Source organism: Xyrauchen texanus, chromosome 31 (genome assembly GCF_025860055.1).
Source record: "Xyrauchen texanus isolate HMW12.3.18 chromosome 31, RBS_HiC_50CHRs, whole genome shotgun sequence".
Lineage (NCBI taxonomy): Eukaryota > Metazoa > Chordata > Actinopteri > Cypriniformes > Catostomidae > Xyrauchen > Xyrauchen texanus.
In genome coordinates this window covers 2914821-2929659 of record NC_068306.1, presented here as the reverse complement: position 1 = coordinate 2929659, position 14839 = coordinate 2914821, and the positions used below count along the sequence as shown (strand labels likewise).

The 14839-nt window shown below is 39.0% G+C and overlaps 1 protein-coding gene across 2 annotated transcripts; it reads left to right on the top strand.

Annotated features, from left to right (window-relative positions):
- The first annotated feature begins 2950 nt into the window (after positions 1–2950).
- On the top strand, positions 2951–14069 carry LOC127625034 (zinc finger protein 454-like). 2 transcript variants are annotated; one of them, XM_052100086.1, is made up of 2 exons: positions 2951–2999; positions 11609–14069. In XM_052100086.1, exon 2 carries the CDS (start codon positions 11614–11616, stop codon positions 12370–12372), a length of 759 nt encoding a protein of 252 aa, XP_051956046.1. In that variant the 5' UTR covers positions 2951–2999; positions 11609–11613; the 3' UTR covers positions 12373–14069. The 2 variants fall into 2 exon arrangements, with proteins under 2 accessions (XP_051956046.1, XP_051956047.1); XM_052100087.1 differs by lacking the exon at positions 2951–2999 and adding an exon at positions 3018–3297.
- The last annotated feature ends 770 nt before the right edge of the window (positions 14070–14839 follow it).

Genomic DNA, 14839 nt, shown 5'->3' with positions numbered 1-14839 from the left:
TTAAGTGATGTTTTATTCCAGATCAATGTGGATGTTATTGATTTTATGTTTAATTGTAACTGTTTTATATATGCAATTTGAGAGGGTTTCTATGCTTGTTTAAATGTTTAATCTCATTTAAAAGTTGTTTTTTTTATGTCTGAAAGAATATAGAAAAAAAATCACAAAAAAGTATAAAATAAAATGTATATCGCAATTAGTTTTATTCATAAAAAAAAAGCACATGAATTAATGTATATACCAAATAAAGTGCATTGCAAGGTTTTGTAAGTGTGGGCCCCAGGTGCATACAATTTCATAAGAACCCCTGCCTTAAATGCATCTTTAGCAAACTGACTCTTGTACCTATTATGACAAATATATCAACAAATTGCCTAAATGGCAAACAGTGTGAGCGTTTTTGATGACAATTATATAAGTGAAAAATATTTGATTATTTGTTTACATTTTTCCTTGGTGTTTTAAAATTGCCTGATGTTACTAATGTTACTAATAAAGCCCATCCTTCATAATCTGAGGATTTGTCTAGCGTGTGTATTAGCACGTGAATGTGAAATATGTAAGGCTACCATCAAATTGTCTGCATCACTTTTGTAAAAGTCTGCGAGAACCAAGTCATACTCTCACCCAGATTCATATCTCCACCTGAGGTGACACCGCCTACTGTTTAAGGACCATAAAACTGACCTCTGTCTCACCTTGGGTCGGTTCCAGAATTTCAAAGGTCCTCATTCAAACGCTTTTATCCAAAGCTACTTACAGTGCACTTATTACAGGGACAATCCCCCCGGAGCAACCTGGAGTTAAGTGCCTTGCTCAAGGACACAATGGCGGTGGCTGTGGGGATCGAACCAGCAACCTTCTGATGACCAGTTATGTGATGTAGCCCACTACACCACCACCATCAAACTCCCTAATTGTAAACCGAATCCTGGATAACATCAAAAATACACATCTGAAATAATGATAGATGATAAATGATCATTTAGGTATTTAAGGGGAGTTGGCAAAGGTGGAAGGGTCTCTACTATAGGGCATTACTATAACCTGGACAAATAAATTGTTACTTTTTAGTTAATTCTGTAGGACAGTTTTTTTTGTACATTTCTTATTAACTACAAATCTATGGTCAGATTTGGCTTAACAAAGCTACTTCAGAAGAACCCCATTAGTGAAGTAAAAGGCCAAATGGCAAACCGAGAACCTATCAGGACTTAGCCGGGTAGAATTAAATGGGAATACTAAGAGTAGGACCGAGAATCTGTCAAACAGAACTCAATTGACTGGGGCTAATCGATGAGTCGTGAACCTATATTAGGACTTAGCCAAATAAGACTAAACGGGTCAATCCGAGAACCTATAGCGACTTAGTCTAAAACTGATGAGTTTTGTGGTTAACGGTCCTGTGCCAGAGAGCATAGATACATCAACAAGGTTTTTTCATAATTGGAGTCAGATGAAATAATGCAAACAATAAATAAGATTAATAAAACATGGAACTCAAATCAAATAATCAAAGTATTATTTTATGCGCACGATAGCACGCAGGAGACCTTCAGCCACGCTATTGGACGCCGCCATTGGACCAATAGGTGGACATGTTTACAAAGATAAAGGCTACTGTAAAAAACTGCCCCTTTTTCTCATTTTTTGCACCTGCCAGGTAGCTGTAAAGCCACAGCCGTGTCTATGTACTATGGTAGACTACAGTTGACATTACATTTATACATGCATGTTATATATTTGACAGTTTGGGGACCCCCATGTGGTTCAGGGGAGGATCCAATCTCATTAGAAACAAGGTTCAAAATAATTAAGCGTTGGTTGAAGTACAAATGAGTTCAGACTCAACTCTAAGTACTGATGTTATATCAATGTTACTCATCTCTGATTAGAGTTTCACATCATCCACACACTCTTTAAACTTGAATGGGTGATGCACTGGTCATTGTGACTCTAAAGTATCAGCACTATGGAGCCTTATGTCAATATGTACACATTAAATACGCTAAACGGTACATTATCCATATACGCTGATGTGAGTGAATAAACTGGACACTGGAACTTGAAAACAGGCATCCATTATGAAACATGGTTCATGAAAAGGGTGGATATAACCGATAATGAGTTTTCCCATGTGCAGTCCAGTAGTTGGTGGAAACGCACCATAAGTTGCCGGTTTGCAACAAAGGTGCATTCCTATCAGCCATCTTAAGAGCGATTCCTATCCGAATGGAGCTCTCAGTTCGAAGGGCACTCCAAATTGGGAATAAGGATACATCGATACTTCACAGGAAGTGGAGCGGGAAATGTACCCACCAGTCATTTGAGACTGTTACATCTATTATCATGACAATTGGTCATAAAAGGGGGATTGGTGCCGCCCTTCCGCAAGATGCTACCCATGTCATCCATGCCTAAATCCGACACTGATCTTAATATATGTTCTTTGTGGTGTCATGCTCATACAAGCAGTTTGAAACCATTCCAGATCTGTCTTCATGCTTTAGGAGACAGTGTGTCTGCTGACTTATAGGCCTCGGTCACGTAGGCCATTCTCTAGTGGTCTTCATTCCAAGCCTACTGGTCTACGGGTCCAAGCTGTAATGCCCTACAAAGTGAGCATAGTAATAACATTCTGCATCCATTCTGGCTACTTCGCTAAGTACAGGTAAATTCAGATAGGTCACTTTTTATGTTGAATATTATGTAATAATATTTAATGTCATGAATATTTAGGCATTGTATCCCAATCATTTTAAATGAAGTGGCCCATCTCTACTAAATAATCTCTGGAAATAGTCACTGGGGTAAAAAGTAGGACAACTAGCCCGCTGGAAAACTGCTTTTGCGCTTGGTTTTCCAATTTATTTTGCGTATTTCTCTGAAAGCATCTGGCAACCCTGCAAAGCGTTGTCTGTGCGTGATGACGTTGTAGATATCCCGCACTCAGCAGTGAACACTCCGTAGTGTGAATCGGATCGCAGCTGAAGCTTGAGGTGGGTGTTTTACTTGACTTGTGAGATTTATATTGATGTGCATTTTTCCGTGAGTGTTGTTTCACATCTCTTTGTCAATTTAATGATCGTAAACGAAGCGTTTTATCGTCTCATGTGACGGTTTCTTGTTGGACGCTTAAAAAATCAGTTTAAGGAGAAACAAGCAGAAATCTGAGAACATCATGTTTAATTTCTGAGATATGAGCTAGTTAAACGAAGAAGCAGATTGTAAATGAGTTCATTTAGGATTTTCCTGGATCACAAATGGTCTTCGTTGGTGGCTAACGTACACGATCATGTAAGTTGGTTTATCAAGTCATTGCATTTAATTCTTGTTTAATGTTATGTAGTTGTATATTATGTTTACATTTGGTATACAAGTTATTTTTGAGCATTGTGAATTTGAGAGTTTTGTTGTACTCGGAGAAACTTGGGGGATCATCCGTTCCATCGGTGGGTTGGCCGCGCATGCGCAATGCGCAACCTCCGTTTGTTACGTGAAAACCGCATAGGCGCTGTACAGGAAACGGAAATGATTAGTTAACCTTTCAACTCTTGGTCCCAGTCGTTTGTTTTTTGTCACGTGACAGCTGAATAGCTATACCGCTGTCACGTGACAAAGACAAGAAGATTCCAGAGGTGAAGTAATCTTTCTGTTTCTCATAATTTGTTCATGGCTGCATTATAATTTGAAGGTTAAAATGTTACATTTTAATTTAATTTTGCTCAAATGAACAAAATGACTTGAATAAAAACATTTTGCTGAACGAGATGGTCAGACTGCAGGCAAATCAGGTTTTTTCTCAAATTGATCTTTTCAGGCAGACTGTCCGCACTATTAATTGCAAGTGATCAAATCAGATAAGCACGTTCAGACATAACTAACCTGTCTACATGGGTTGCATTGGTAACGACATAGGCGTTGATGGTGAGGTGGTTGAGATGGTTTGAATCAGATTCTGAAAAATCCGATTTCATGTGTTTTTTTTGCTGTCCAGACTATCAAAAACTCATCTGGATACAATCTGGATATGCAAAAAATCTGATTTTTAATGGCAGTCTGAACAAGGCCAAAGATCCAAGTCAGTAAAATGATCCGATCTTCCCATAACTAGAGGACAGGGTGGGATTTTCTTCTGAAATAGTTTTGCATTCCCTCCAGTATCTACGTTTCCACCCAATGATTTTTTTGCAAAAAAGTTTTAGCTTGCAATAATAATAATGTTTTATTTATATAGTGGCTTTCCACACGCTCAAGCACACTTTACACTCCATATACATTTAAAAGAACAAAGTGGGAAATAAAATATCAGTCACAGCTTGGACCCGTAGACCAGTAGGCTTGGAATGAAGACCGGGAGTCGAGGTGTCAATCAAATTAGTTGAAGTTTTACTGAAGACGGTTGTTTGCTAAATCAAATGGCAGAAGTCAACAGTACAAAAGCCTCTTGAGTTTGAAAACAGGAGAATCACGAAACTGAACTCCGGTCCTAAAACATCAATACTTACTGTCAGATACAGCATCAAGTTGATGCTAATGCGATAGCTTCTAGAATTGTGATTGGTTACAAGCGTAGATAACTATAGAAATGTTCTGAACACGGTCATCATGTACATTGTTTATCTCATTGATTGTTGGCATGATACTTTTAGGTCCGTATATAGGCTCCAATGGTCCAAGTCAAGTCATAAGCAATGGCCAATCTTCCCTTTATAGACAATAGTAGGTCTCTGAGGTCCAGTTATATCTCCCATATTATGCACATCAACAAGTGCACAGAGAACAAACGAATGCCCACTCTTTGTGATTAACTTAATCATGGTTGACATCCATTTCATTATTAAAGTTGCTTTTGCACACCATTCAAAATAATATACTTAGTCACGGAATTAGCCCATAATACAACAAATATATAGAATTTCTATGCACAAAGATGTTTTAAATTAAACATAAATATACAATACTAGGAGAAAAACACCAGTGTGCTTTTCTGGAACACTAACATACAGCACAATTCTATACAATTATTGTTTAGCAAAATTCCCTATATTAAATTAGCCTACCAAATGAATAAAGCCATCCATCCTTCTTCAACCACTTATCCGAAGTCGGGTCGTGGGGGCAGCAGCTTCAGCAGGGGGCCCCAAACTTTCCTATCCTGAGCCGCATTAACCAGCTATGACTGGGGGACCCTGAGGCGTTCCCAGGCCAGTGTGGAGATGTAATCTCTCCACCTAATCCTGGGTCTTCCCCGAGGCCTCCTCCCAGCTGGACGTGCCTGAAACACCTCCCTAGGGAGGCGGCCAGGGGGCATCCTTACCAGATGCCCAAACCACCTCAACTGACTCCTTTCGACGCAAAGGAGCAGCGGCTCTACTCAGAGCTCCTCACGGATGACTGAGCTCCTCACCCTATCTCTAAGGGAGAAGCCCGCCACCCTTCTGAGGAAGCCCATTTCGGCCGCTTGTACTCGTGACCTAGTTCTTTCGGTCATGACCCAGCCTTCATGACCATAGGTGAGGGTAGGAACGAAAATTGACCGGTAGATCGAGAGCTTTGCCTTCCGGCTCAGCTCTCTTTTCGTGACAACGGTGCGATAGAGCGAGTGCAATACCGCCCCCACTGCCCCGATTCTCCGGCCAACCTCCCGCTCCATTGTCCCCTCACTCGTGAACAAGACCCCGAGGTACTTGAACTCCTTCACTTGGGGCAATACCTCCTTCCCTACCCAGAGTACGCAGTCCATCAGTTTCCTGCCGGTCTCAGCAGGATGAATAAAGCATTAAATAAAATAATTACCAAACAAAAAAATTTATATTGTAAGGCCTGTATACTTGCCTTTTCTTTGCACAAACTTAAATTAGCTTTACTCTGTACTTTTTTCAAGACTAGATAAAACTATTTGTCCAATGCCGAGTTCACTTTAAGAAAACAAGCTTTTGAACATCTTAAAACATTTCAATATTTTAAATCTAACCCTCTATACCAGTGTTTCCCAACCGGGGGTACGTGTACCCCTAGGGGTACGTGAGCAGTCCCCAGGGGGTACGTGGGATGATTCTCAAAAGACAAAAAAAATTTTTTTAGCCATTGACTATTCTCAAAACATTAGATAATATAATATAATTATATATTATATATATATTATATAACATTATAATCATGTTATAATATGGTCACCCTGTCCTTCCCACCAAATGTGCTTGTCCGTGGACGTGCGCAGTGTGGCCGCACAGTAGAGTGACCATAGCAACAGGCAGAGAGGCTAGCTTTGAGTAGAACACTAGCTAGATATGGATCAATGGCTAAAAAAACGCGCCGTTCCAAGCAGCAGCAGTGCTAGTGGCAGCTCAAGTGAACCCATGGAAAAAAGAAAAAAAAAAGCTGATAAGTCAAAGCACCGGCAATTTCATGAACAGTATGTCGTTTTCGGTTTCACGTCCACACCTACTGAACCGCCTCAGCCGCTGTGTTTCCTCTGCGGGGATGTGCTCTCTAATAATAGAATGAAACCAGCCCATTTACAACGACACCTAAGTACCAAGTTGTTGGTTCTTGGTTGTTCCCAAGACACAGTTTCGTTCTGTGATAAAGCATTTTCTTCCTATGCTTTGGAATTCAAATACATTAGTGACTTTTAAATCTTTTCTCAAAACATTTTATTTTAGGATTGCTTTTACTTGATTATTAATTTTATTAGTTTATTTTTGTATTTAAAGTGTGTATTTTTCTCTGTTGTTATGTTTGCCTGTAAAGCGCTTTGAGAAAGCATCTTTTAAAGGTGCTATATAAAATACATTTATTATTATTATTATTATATAAAATGTGATCTTTGTTTTTGTATAATTGGTCTGGACATGTGAAGATGTGAAAAAGTCATACAAATATTGAACAAAGACAAGTATTATATTATAAGAGTTATAGGAAGTAAAAATATCATTATTTACAGGTAAATTCAGGTATCACCTAAAATTTACACCAAATCGAAAAATCACACCGATCACATGCGCTTGTGGGGGTACTTCAGGCAGGATAAAATGTTTTGGGGGTACAGTACCCTAAAAAGGTTGGGAACCACTGCTCTATACCTCCGATCACATTTACCGTGCTTCTTCAGAAAATGTAAATTGCATTATGACTCTAATTTATTTTAGATGACAATCAAGTTCAGTTGGTCGTTAAAAGTTGCGGGACATAATCCAGTTGTGATTGCAATGCTTTAGATTAGATGATTGTACAAAATAGCCTATTGAGGTGCACCTGGGTAGCTCAGTGAGTAAAGACGCTGACTAGCACCCCAGGAGTCGTGAGATCGAATCCAGAGCATGCTGAGTGACTCCAGCCAGGTCTCCCAAACAACCAAATTGGCCCAGTTGCTAGGGAAGGTAGAGTCACATGGGGTAGCCTCCTCATGGTCGCTATAATGTGGTTGGTCTTGTTGGGGTGCATGGTGAGATGGTGGATGGTGTGAAGCCTCCACACGTGCTGTATCTCTGCGGTAACGCGCTCAACAAGCCACCTGATAAGAGCCGTGGGTTGACGGTCTCAGGCGCGGAGGCAAATTAGATTCGTACTCCGCCACCTGTATTGAGGTGAGCCACTATGCCACCACGAGGACTTTGAGCACATTGGGAAAATTGGGGAGAAAAAAATAAATAGCCTATAGTAGGGCTGGGCGATATGGCAAAATATATTATCACGATATTTTTTTTCCATATTGATGATATCGATATTTGTTACGATATATAATTTAATAATGCTGCCCTTTTTAAAAGTATACTGATAATGATGCCTGAAGAAACCAGAAGGTTCAATAGTTGTTGAACTATATAGATTATTAACATAAATAAATAACAATGCAAACATTTAACTGTGCAAACATGGATTGGTTGAGAATATATTTTGTTATAAAAGAATATTGATAAACTTTAAATCTAAATGTTAACATTTTACTTTTAGCAAACATGCTTTATCTGCCTTGACAAAACAATGCAAGTTAGCTTGCCTTGTAACTTATTATAAAATATCAAACTAAAAGCTGTGACTACACTATCACATCAAATTTCTTTGGCAGGGCAGCAAACATTTCAAAATGTTTGTAGAGGTACAACCAAGACAACAAATGTAAACAAGTGAACCACAAAGTTATATCCTTGCTCCTTTTTGATCGTTTTTCATATGGGGCAATGGTCGCAAAAGACGACACGATTGATTGTTGTTTAGGTACAGCCCCGCTTGCGCTGCTAACAACAGAAGAACCACTAACGTTAGCATGTTGGGCAAAACTTGTGGACGGAGTAACATTAACATGGGACCGCATTTTCATACTCTCGGTGTGGTCGCTGGGATGGTACCTTTTCAGGTGACCGAAAAGATTTGTTGTGTTTCCTGTCTTGGTTATCACTGACCGACGACATATTTCGCAGACCGTCTTAATTTGCGCGTCGTCGCTTTTCAGATATCCAAACCACTTCCATATAATTGACGTCTTGTTACCTTTTTTGTCAACAATTTCCTCAGCTTTGGAAGATAGTTCGAGTTCACTTTCACCGTCGCTTTCGTGTTCGTTGTTTCCAATAATTTTTTCTTTACATTCACTTTCTTCACTGCCGGTAGCTCAAACAGTGCTCTGCTAGCAAATGGGCGTGTACTTAGATGCACAAGCCAAAATCTGCGTTCTGACTGGCTGTTGTCCGTTTATTTCTGCTTTGTAATAGGCTGTTAGGTCTATCCATATCGAGTAAACATGTCAAAAGTTTATCATCGTAGTCTAAATAAATATTATCGCAATGCCATATCGAGATCGCCCAGCCCTAGCCTATAGACTATCAGGATTGTATCATGTAAACTCTGATATCACACCACATACATTTTTCTTTCATCAATTTAATAGACAGGCCCAGGATATACACATAAATTGATGGTCCTTATACTAAGACCAAAAGTTTTCCCCACTACTTTTTGCAGGTTGCCATCTTGAACAGGGCCATGAAGATTCACTTTCGGGTCGCAACCGGTGGCAACCTGTGATAGGCGCAACATCAGGAGGACCAATATTACAGTCCTATCAGAAGGGCAACTGTTCCCTTTGGATTGCTATTCTGTCTTCCAAATGCATTTATTTGTGAAATTAAAATGACAATAAGATGGCTAATTTCAATGAATTGTCTCAATACTCTCCCCATTTTACAAAGACTTCGGACGAAAAAGAAATTAGGCGAAAGGTACACAATTAGCGATAAACACACATTTCGGTATGGAAACGGCTTACGGGAAGATTTATTTTGAGATAAACCAAAACTTGTGTGACAAAGTGTTTTTTTAGACATGATGTCCTCGCGCACCATTTTTATCGCTAAAAGGCCATTTGAATGGAAACATGTAGAAGACGGCGCATTTCGCAACATTTTTACGCATTTTCACTTTGTCTATAACAAAATAGCATGAAAAGTGGATGGAAACTAGGCTAGTGTTACCAGATATTTCTCATTGGGAGCTAAATATTTATTTCTGAACTCATCCTAAGTTGGTATTGTTATTGTATTGTTTAAAAATTAACATTAACTTTATTCTTTGCTTTATTCTGGGTCTGAAAACACGGCATCTTTTTTGTTATTTTGACCATTTTCTGCAAATAAATGCTCTAAATGACAATATTTCTATTTGGAATTTAGGAGAAATGTCGTCAGTACTTTATAGAATAAAACAAAAATGTTAATTTTACTCAAACACACACCTATAAATAGTAACTCCAGAGAAACTGATCATTTTGCAGCAGCCTCTTAATTTTTTCCAGAGCCGTATATAGTCATCTCGGCAGGCCCTAGGCTTACGATTCAGTTGCGATTATGATAATTAGTTGTCTGTTATGGGGCTTTCAAAATTATCTTTGTTCTTCTTAAAATGTCATGGAACACCCCTAGTTTAGCATCAGACATTCACACTTCAGACTTAAAGAAAGGCTTGGAGGGGGGTCAAGCACAACAGTTCACTCACTTTCTCTCAGGATAGACATGGCTGAACATCAAACGGTAAGAGGAAACAAAAGCAAGAGTTTTGGGGCACTTGGCTATATATCAATCATGGACTAAAAGTATGACCAAGTGAAGTTGTAATAGAACAGTTGCAACACCCAAACCAGGACTGCTTAGAGTCCTGATATAAATTTGTAGATAAATGAATCAATTTCTCTTGTTCTGCTCCATTCTGTTGTACTCGTCTGTTTGAACGGCCGCTGGGCTCATAGTCTGAGCCGCATCACCACCAAGTTCAGCTGAAGTACATTAAGTACTGTACATAAAACTGTAATGAATGAAATACATTGTGGTATTGCCTAGGGATCTCAATTTTCAGACATTTTCATAATAGGTCATCATGGAAATTAACAGTCAATTAATCATTAACGTTAATATCGCAAAATGCACACGGAGGACTCCACATAATATGTGCATGTAGCTTAAGATATGTACATATTGGCATTTTCCTCAAACTATTCTTAGTGTATTTTAATACTAAACCGATATTGAGGAAGATCAAGAGCAAAGACAGGCAGGGGTAAAATGTTCACTGCACACCCTCCAATATTTGAGAGAATGTAGGGGTGTACTGATACCCAGGTTCAGCACGATAAGCCAGCGCTTCAATCGCTCATGATCATGTATAGGCAATCCATGAAAAGTTTATATTTTTCCCAGCTTGCATTTTCTTTGGGGTTTTGCATCCAGGATGAACACACCAAATGACCATTTTGAACAATACACTTATACAAATCTACAGCTATGACAATTAAACTTTTGTACAGCGCTCCTTTTCTTGTAAACAATGACGCGCTTCCTGCCTCAACACGTGACCTTAAATGAGCTTACGTCATCCCTCTCGAACATTTGTAGTTGTGTATTTGTAGGAGTGGTGGTGGTGTAGTGGTCTAAGCACATAACTGGTAATCTGGTAATCAGAAAGTCGCTGGTTCGATCCCCACAGTCACCACCATTGTGTCCTTGAGTAAGGCACTTAACTCCAGGTTGCTCCGTGGGATTGTCCCTGTAATAAGTGCACTGTAAGTCACTTTGGATAAAAGTGTCTGCCAAATGCATAAATATAAATGTAGTTAAATAGTATTTAAGTATTGTTTTGTTTCTAAAAATGATCAATTGGTTAGGTTCAGAAGAACTTTTGTCGACTGGAGTTGTGTGGATCATTTTGATGCACCCTAAATATGCATTTTGGACCAAGTACATTCACTTGCATTGTTTAAAGGAGGCAGCCCGATATTAAATCCTAAAAAGCTTAAATTCTGTTTTGATTAAGAAATTCTTGGATGGCCTGAGGGTGAGTAAATTATCAGTCAATTTTCATTTTTGGGTGAACTATTCCTTTAAGGACCATAACGCCACCGTTTGATCATTTAATATCACGATTATAGTGACCAAAATTATCACGCATGTCCCTAATCTGGTGTCCGTCACACAGCGTGCGAGGACTGCAAAATGCTGGGAATTGTGACTTTCTTTTATTTTACCATTGACTTTGTACCAAAGCACAGGTACCGTTGACTTTACTAGACCTTAAATGATTGTGAACTGATTTTTGTGAACTTGCTATGTTTCAGACCTGATGGAAGTGAACGAGCAACGTCAAGAGCTGACTAAGAAGAATCTCTCCATTAAAAAGCCTCAAAGAAGAGCAGCCAAAAATACTGTCACCTGCTCTCAGTGTGGAAAGAGTTTCGGATGTAAAAGCTATCTTATTATACACATGAGAATTCACACTGGAGAGAGACCTTACACTTGCCATCAGTGTGGGAAAAGTTTTGTATATGCAAACCATCTCAAGTATCACCTCCTCTGTCACTCTGGAGAAAGACCATTTGAATGTGATCAGTGCGGAATAACATTTGTTGTGAATTCAGTCCTAAAACAACATCTGAAAACTCACACGAATGAGAAGCCTTACAAGTGTTCCTCCTGTGAAAAGAGTTTTGTATGCCTGTCCTATTTGACAAAGCACCAGAAAATACACGCCACTGTGGGAGATCATTTGTGCTTTGAATGTGGGAAGACCTTTATTAAAGCTGACAACTTGAAACAGCACCAAAGAGTTCACACTGGAGAGAAACCTTACAAGTGTTCACACTGTGGAAAGAGTTTCATTAAGTCACAAAACCTGAAAATTCACGAGAGAAACCATACTGGAGAGAAACCTTACAAGTGTTCACACTGTGGAAAGAGTTTTAGTGTGTCACAAAGCCTAAAAACACATGAGAGAATTCATACTGGAGAGAAACCATACAAGTGCACATACTGTGAAAAGAGTTTCACTTGGTCACAATGCCTGAAAACACACGAGAGAATTCATACTGGAGAGAAACCATAACACTGCTCTTCATGAGGGAAACATTTTAGCACAGCTAAAGACATCACGGAGAGATGTCGATCTTCAGGAACAATGCTTCAGATAACTTGGTGAAAATTCAGGTAATGATCCTCATTCACAGCAGTGCCATCTTTGATTTCTGAGGGGAATGACAATGAGCCTGTGAAGGATGGATGCACAGTCTCGTAAATGGGCTGTACTGCAGGGTTTTTGGATCATTACGTGGACAAATCATTGAAGGAGACTACATCTACTGTATATTATCCCAAGAACATTAAATGGTCAGAAAGCTTTTAGCGTGAGATCTAGGAGCTTTATACAGCTTTTTATTGTGCGTGCCTCTGAAGAGATGGTAAGTTTAACCCTTAGAGCCTTGTTTTCATTCCCGTAAAAAAAAATCAGAGATGGCACTACTGTGAATCAGGTCTATACCAAAGATGTACTTTCTTCTAAAAGAGCAGCATTGTTAAAGAAGAGTAATTTGCTATAACCACCTCCAATGATGAAGTTTGACCTTAATCAATAAAGTTTAAGGAAAAGGAAAACTGTTTTTCTGTTATAAGTGGGCTAAATTTGTATTTTAACAGAAACAAATGTATATCAATTCAGTTTTTTGTTGTCTTAGCTGTTGAACCAGTCAACAACTCTTATCATTTGGGTTAGACGTTGGCTGATTTATTGTTTTTTATTATTAATAAATGCTTAGGAACAATGACAACAGTTTACCTTTGCTTGTATTGCTTTGGGTGTTGGAGCGTTCCAGACATGACCGCATCCTCTGGAGGTGAAATCTAAATCACTGACACCTTGTGGGGATTTGCTGTATCTATATCTTTCCTAATAGACATTATAGATGTATCTTCACTTAGACAGATGCAAGAAACGCAAGCGTCCATACTGTACATTGCATCTCTGACGTGGGCACACAGTAAAACCATCAAGGCCTCAAATCTTTCTTGATATTTTGACATACATTTAGAGGTGATTGTACTATTAAAAACATTATGTAAGTTTCAGAACTCAAAACCTCCTCTCCAGCCCCACAGTGACGTAGGAACGGGGTGTTCATTTGAACATCCCCACTTCCTCAGCATACGTAATCGTTGCGGTAAACTGAAAGAGAGCGGCTGAGGTCTCTTTACTTAAGAAATACATAACTGTGCATGAACTATTGATTTGAGATTATTACTGTTTGTAAGAAGGACACAGAGTGCAAGGAAAGACAATGGTGTAGTGGGTGTAGTCTTGCATTAGCAGGACGTCCTGTATTTTGTCCAACATTAATGCATCGGGAAGCCAATTGTCCTGTATGAAAGCAGCAAAACAGTCGATGGGGATTCCCTCCCTCGGTTGACCTGTGAAATTATCAGGTGCGACTTATCCGGGGAACATCCCATATTTCCAATTACGTGGGATGCGTATTGTAGCAGAGGCGAACCCCTGGGCCAACCAGGAGGTAAAAGGTCATTTAATACTACATTATAACTGTTTTTAGTGCAAAAACCTGTACAAACATTCAGTGAGCCTCAAGAAAAGTAATGAAATAAAAAATGTATGATATTACCCCTTTAATTTGATATGTTTGCTTGTTGTTGTTTTTACTGGTAAGAGGGTACAACAGGACTTTTTTCAGGTCACAAAGTGTATCAAGATTGCAATTTTTATAAATGTTTTATTTTTTTTATTGAATATTGGCCCTCAATTTGGATTAAACGGCCACAGGGGGTTATAGTGAAATAGGTGCAATAGTAATGGGGCAAAAGTTTTCAACTAATGCTCATACTTTTGAGACAGCAACAGGCGCGGACTGGCCATTGAGAGCCATTCCCAGTGGGCCGACGATAATCTGAAATCGGCCACCAGAAAAGGACAGTCTTCCCAGTCCACCCCTGGACAGCAAAATGCATTTTTGAGGAACACATTAAGACCATACTTATTCAAAGACACTTCAGAGAAAGGTGCACCATAATTAACCTGTTAACTAAAATGTACATAGACACTGTCCACTAGTTTTTCCCCTGTAAGCCCTTTTTAAGTTACGTTTCTTCCCTTTTAACCAATTACCAAAATGCTAGAAGTCCCCCACAACATCCAAGGCAAATGCTCCTCATATTTTCTTTAGAAAATGAAAATCCAAAGTCTTTTTTAATTTACCTGATGACTTCCCCACCACAAGATGGGAGCACCTTCAGACGTTATAGTTTAGGGTTTCTTTGCAGTACTCAGGGCAACACTTATTTTCAGTAGTTCAACTTTCAATAAAGCTTCAATTTTATTATTTTTTGCTGTCTTTGGATGGTCACACCACATGACATTTTTTTACTTAAAGCCCCAGAAAAATATAAAAATGACCACGCCTGTTGCTAATTGATGCATTTGGTACGATGATTTTCATTCTTTTTATAATTTGCTTATGCAATATTACACTTGCAATTAATTATAAATGCATTATATATAATAGGGATGT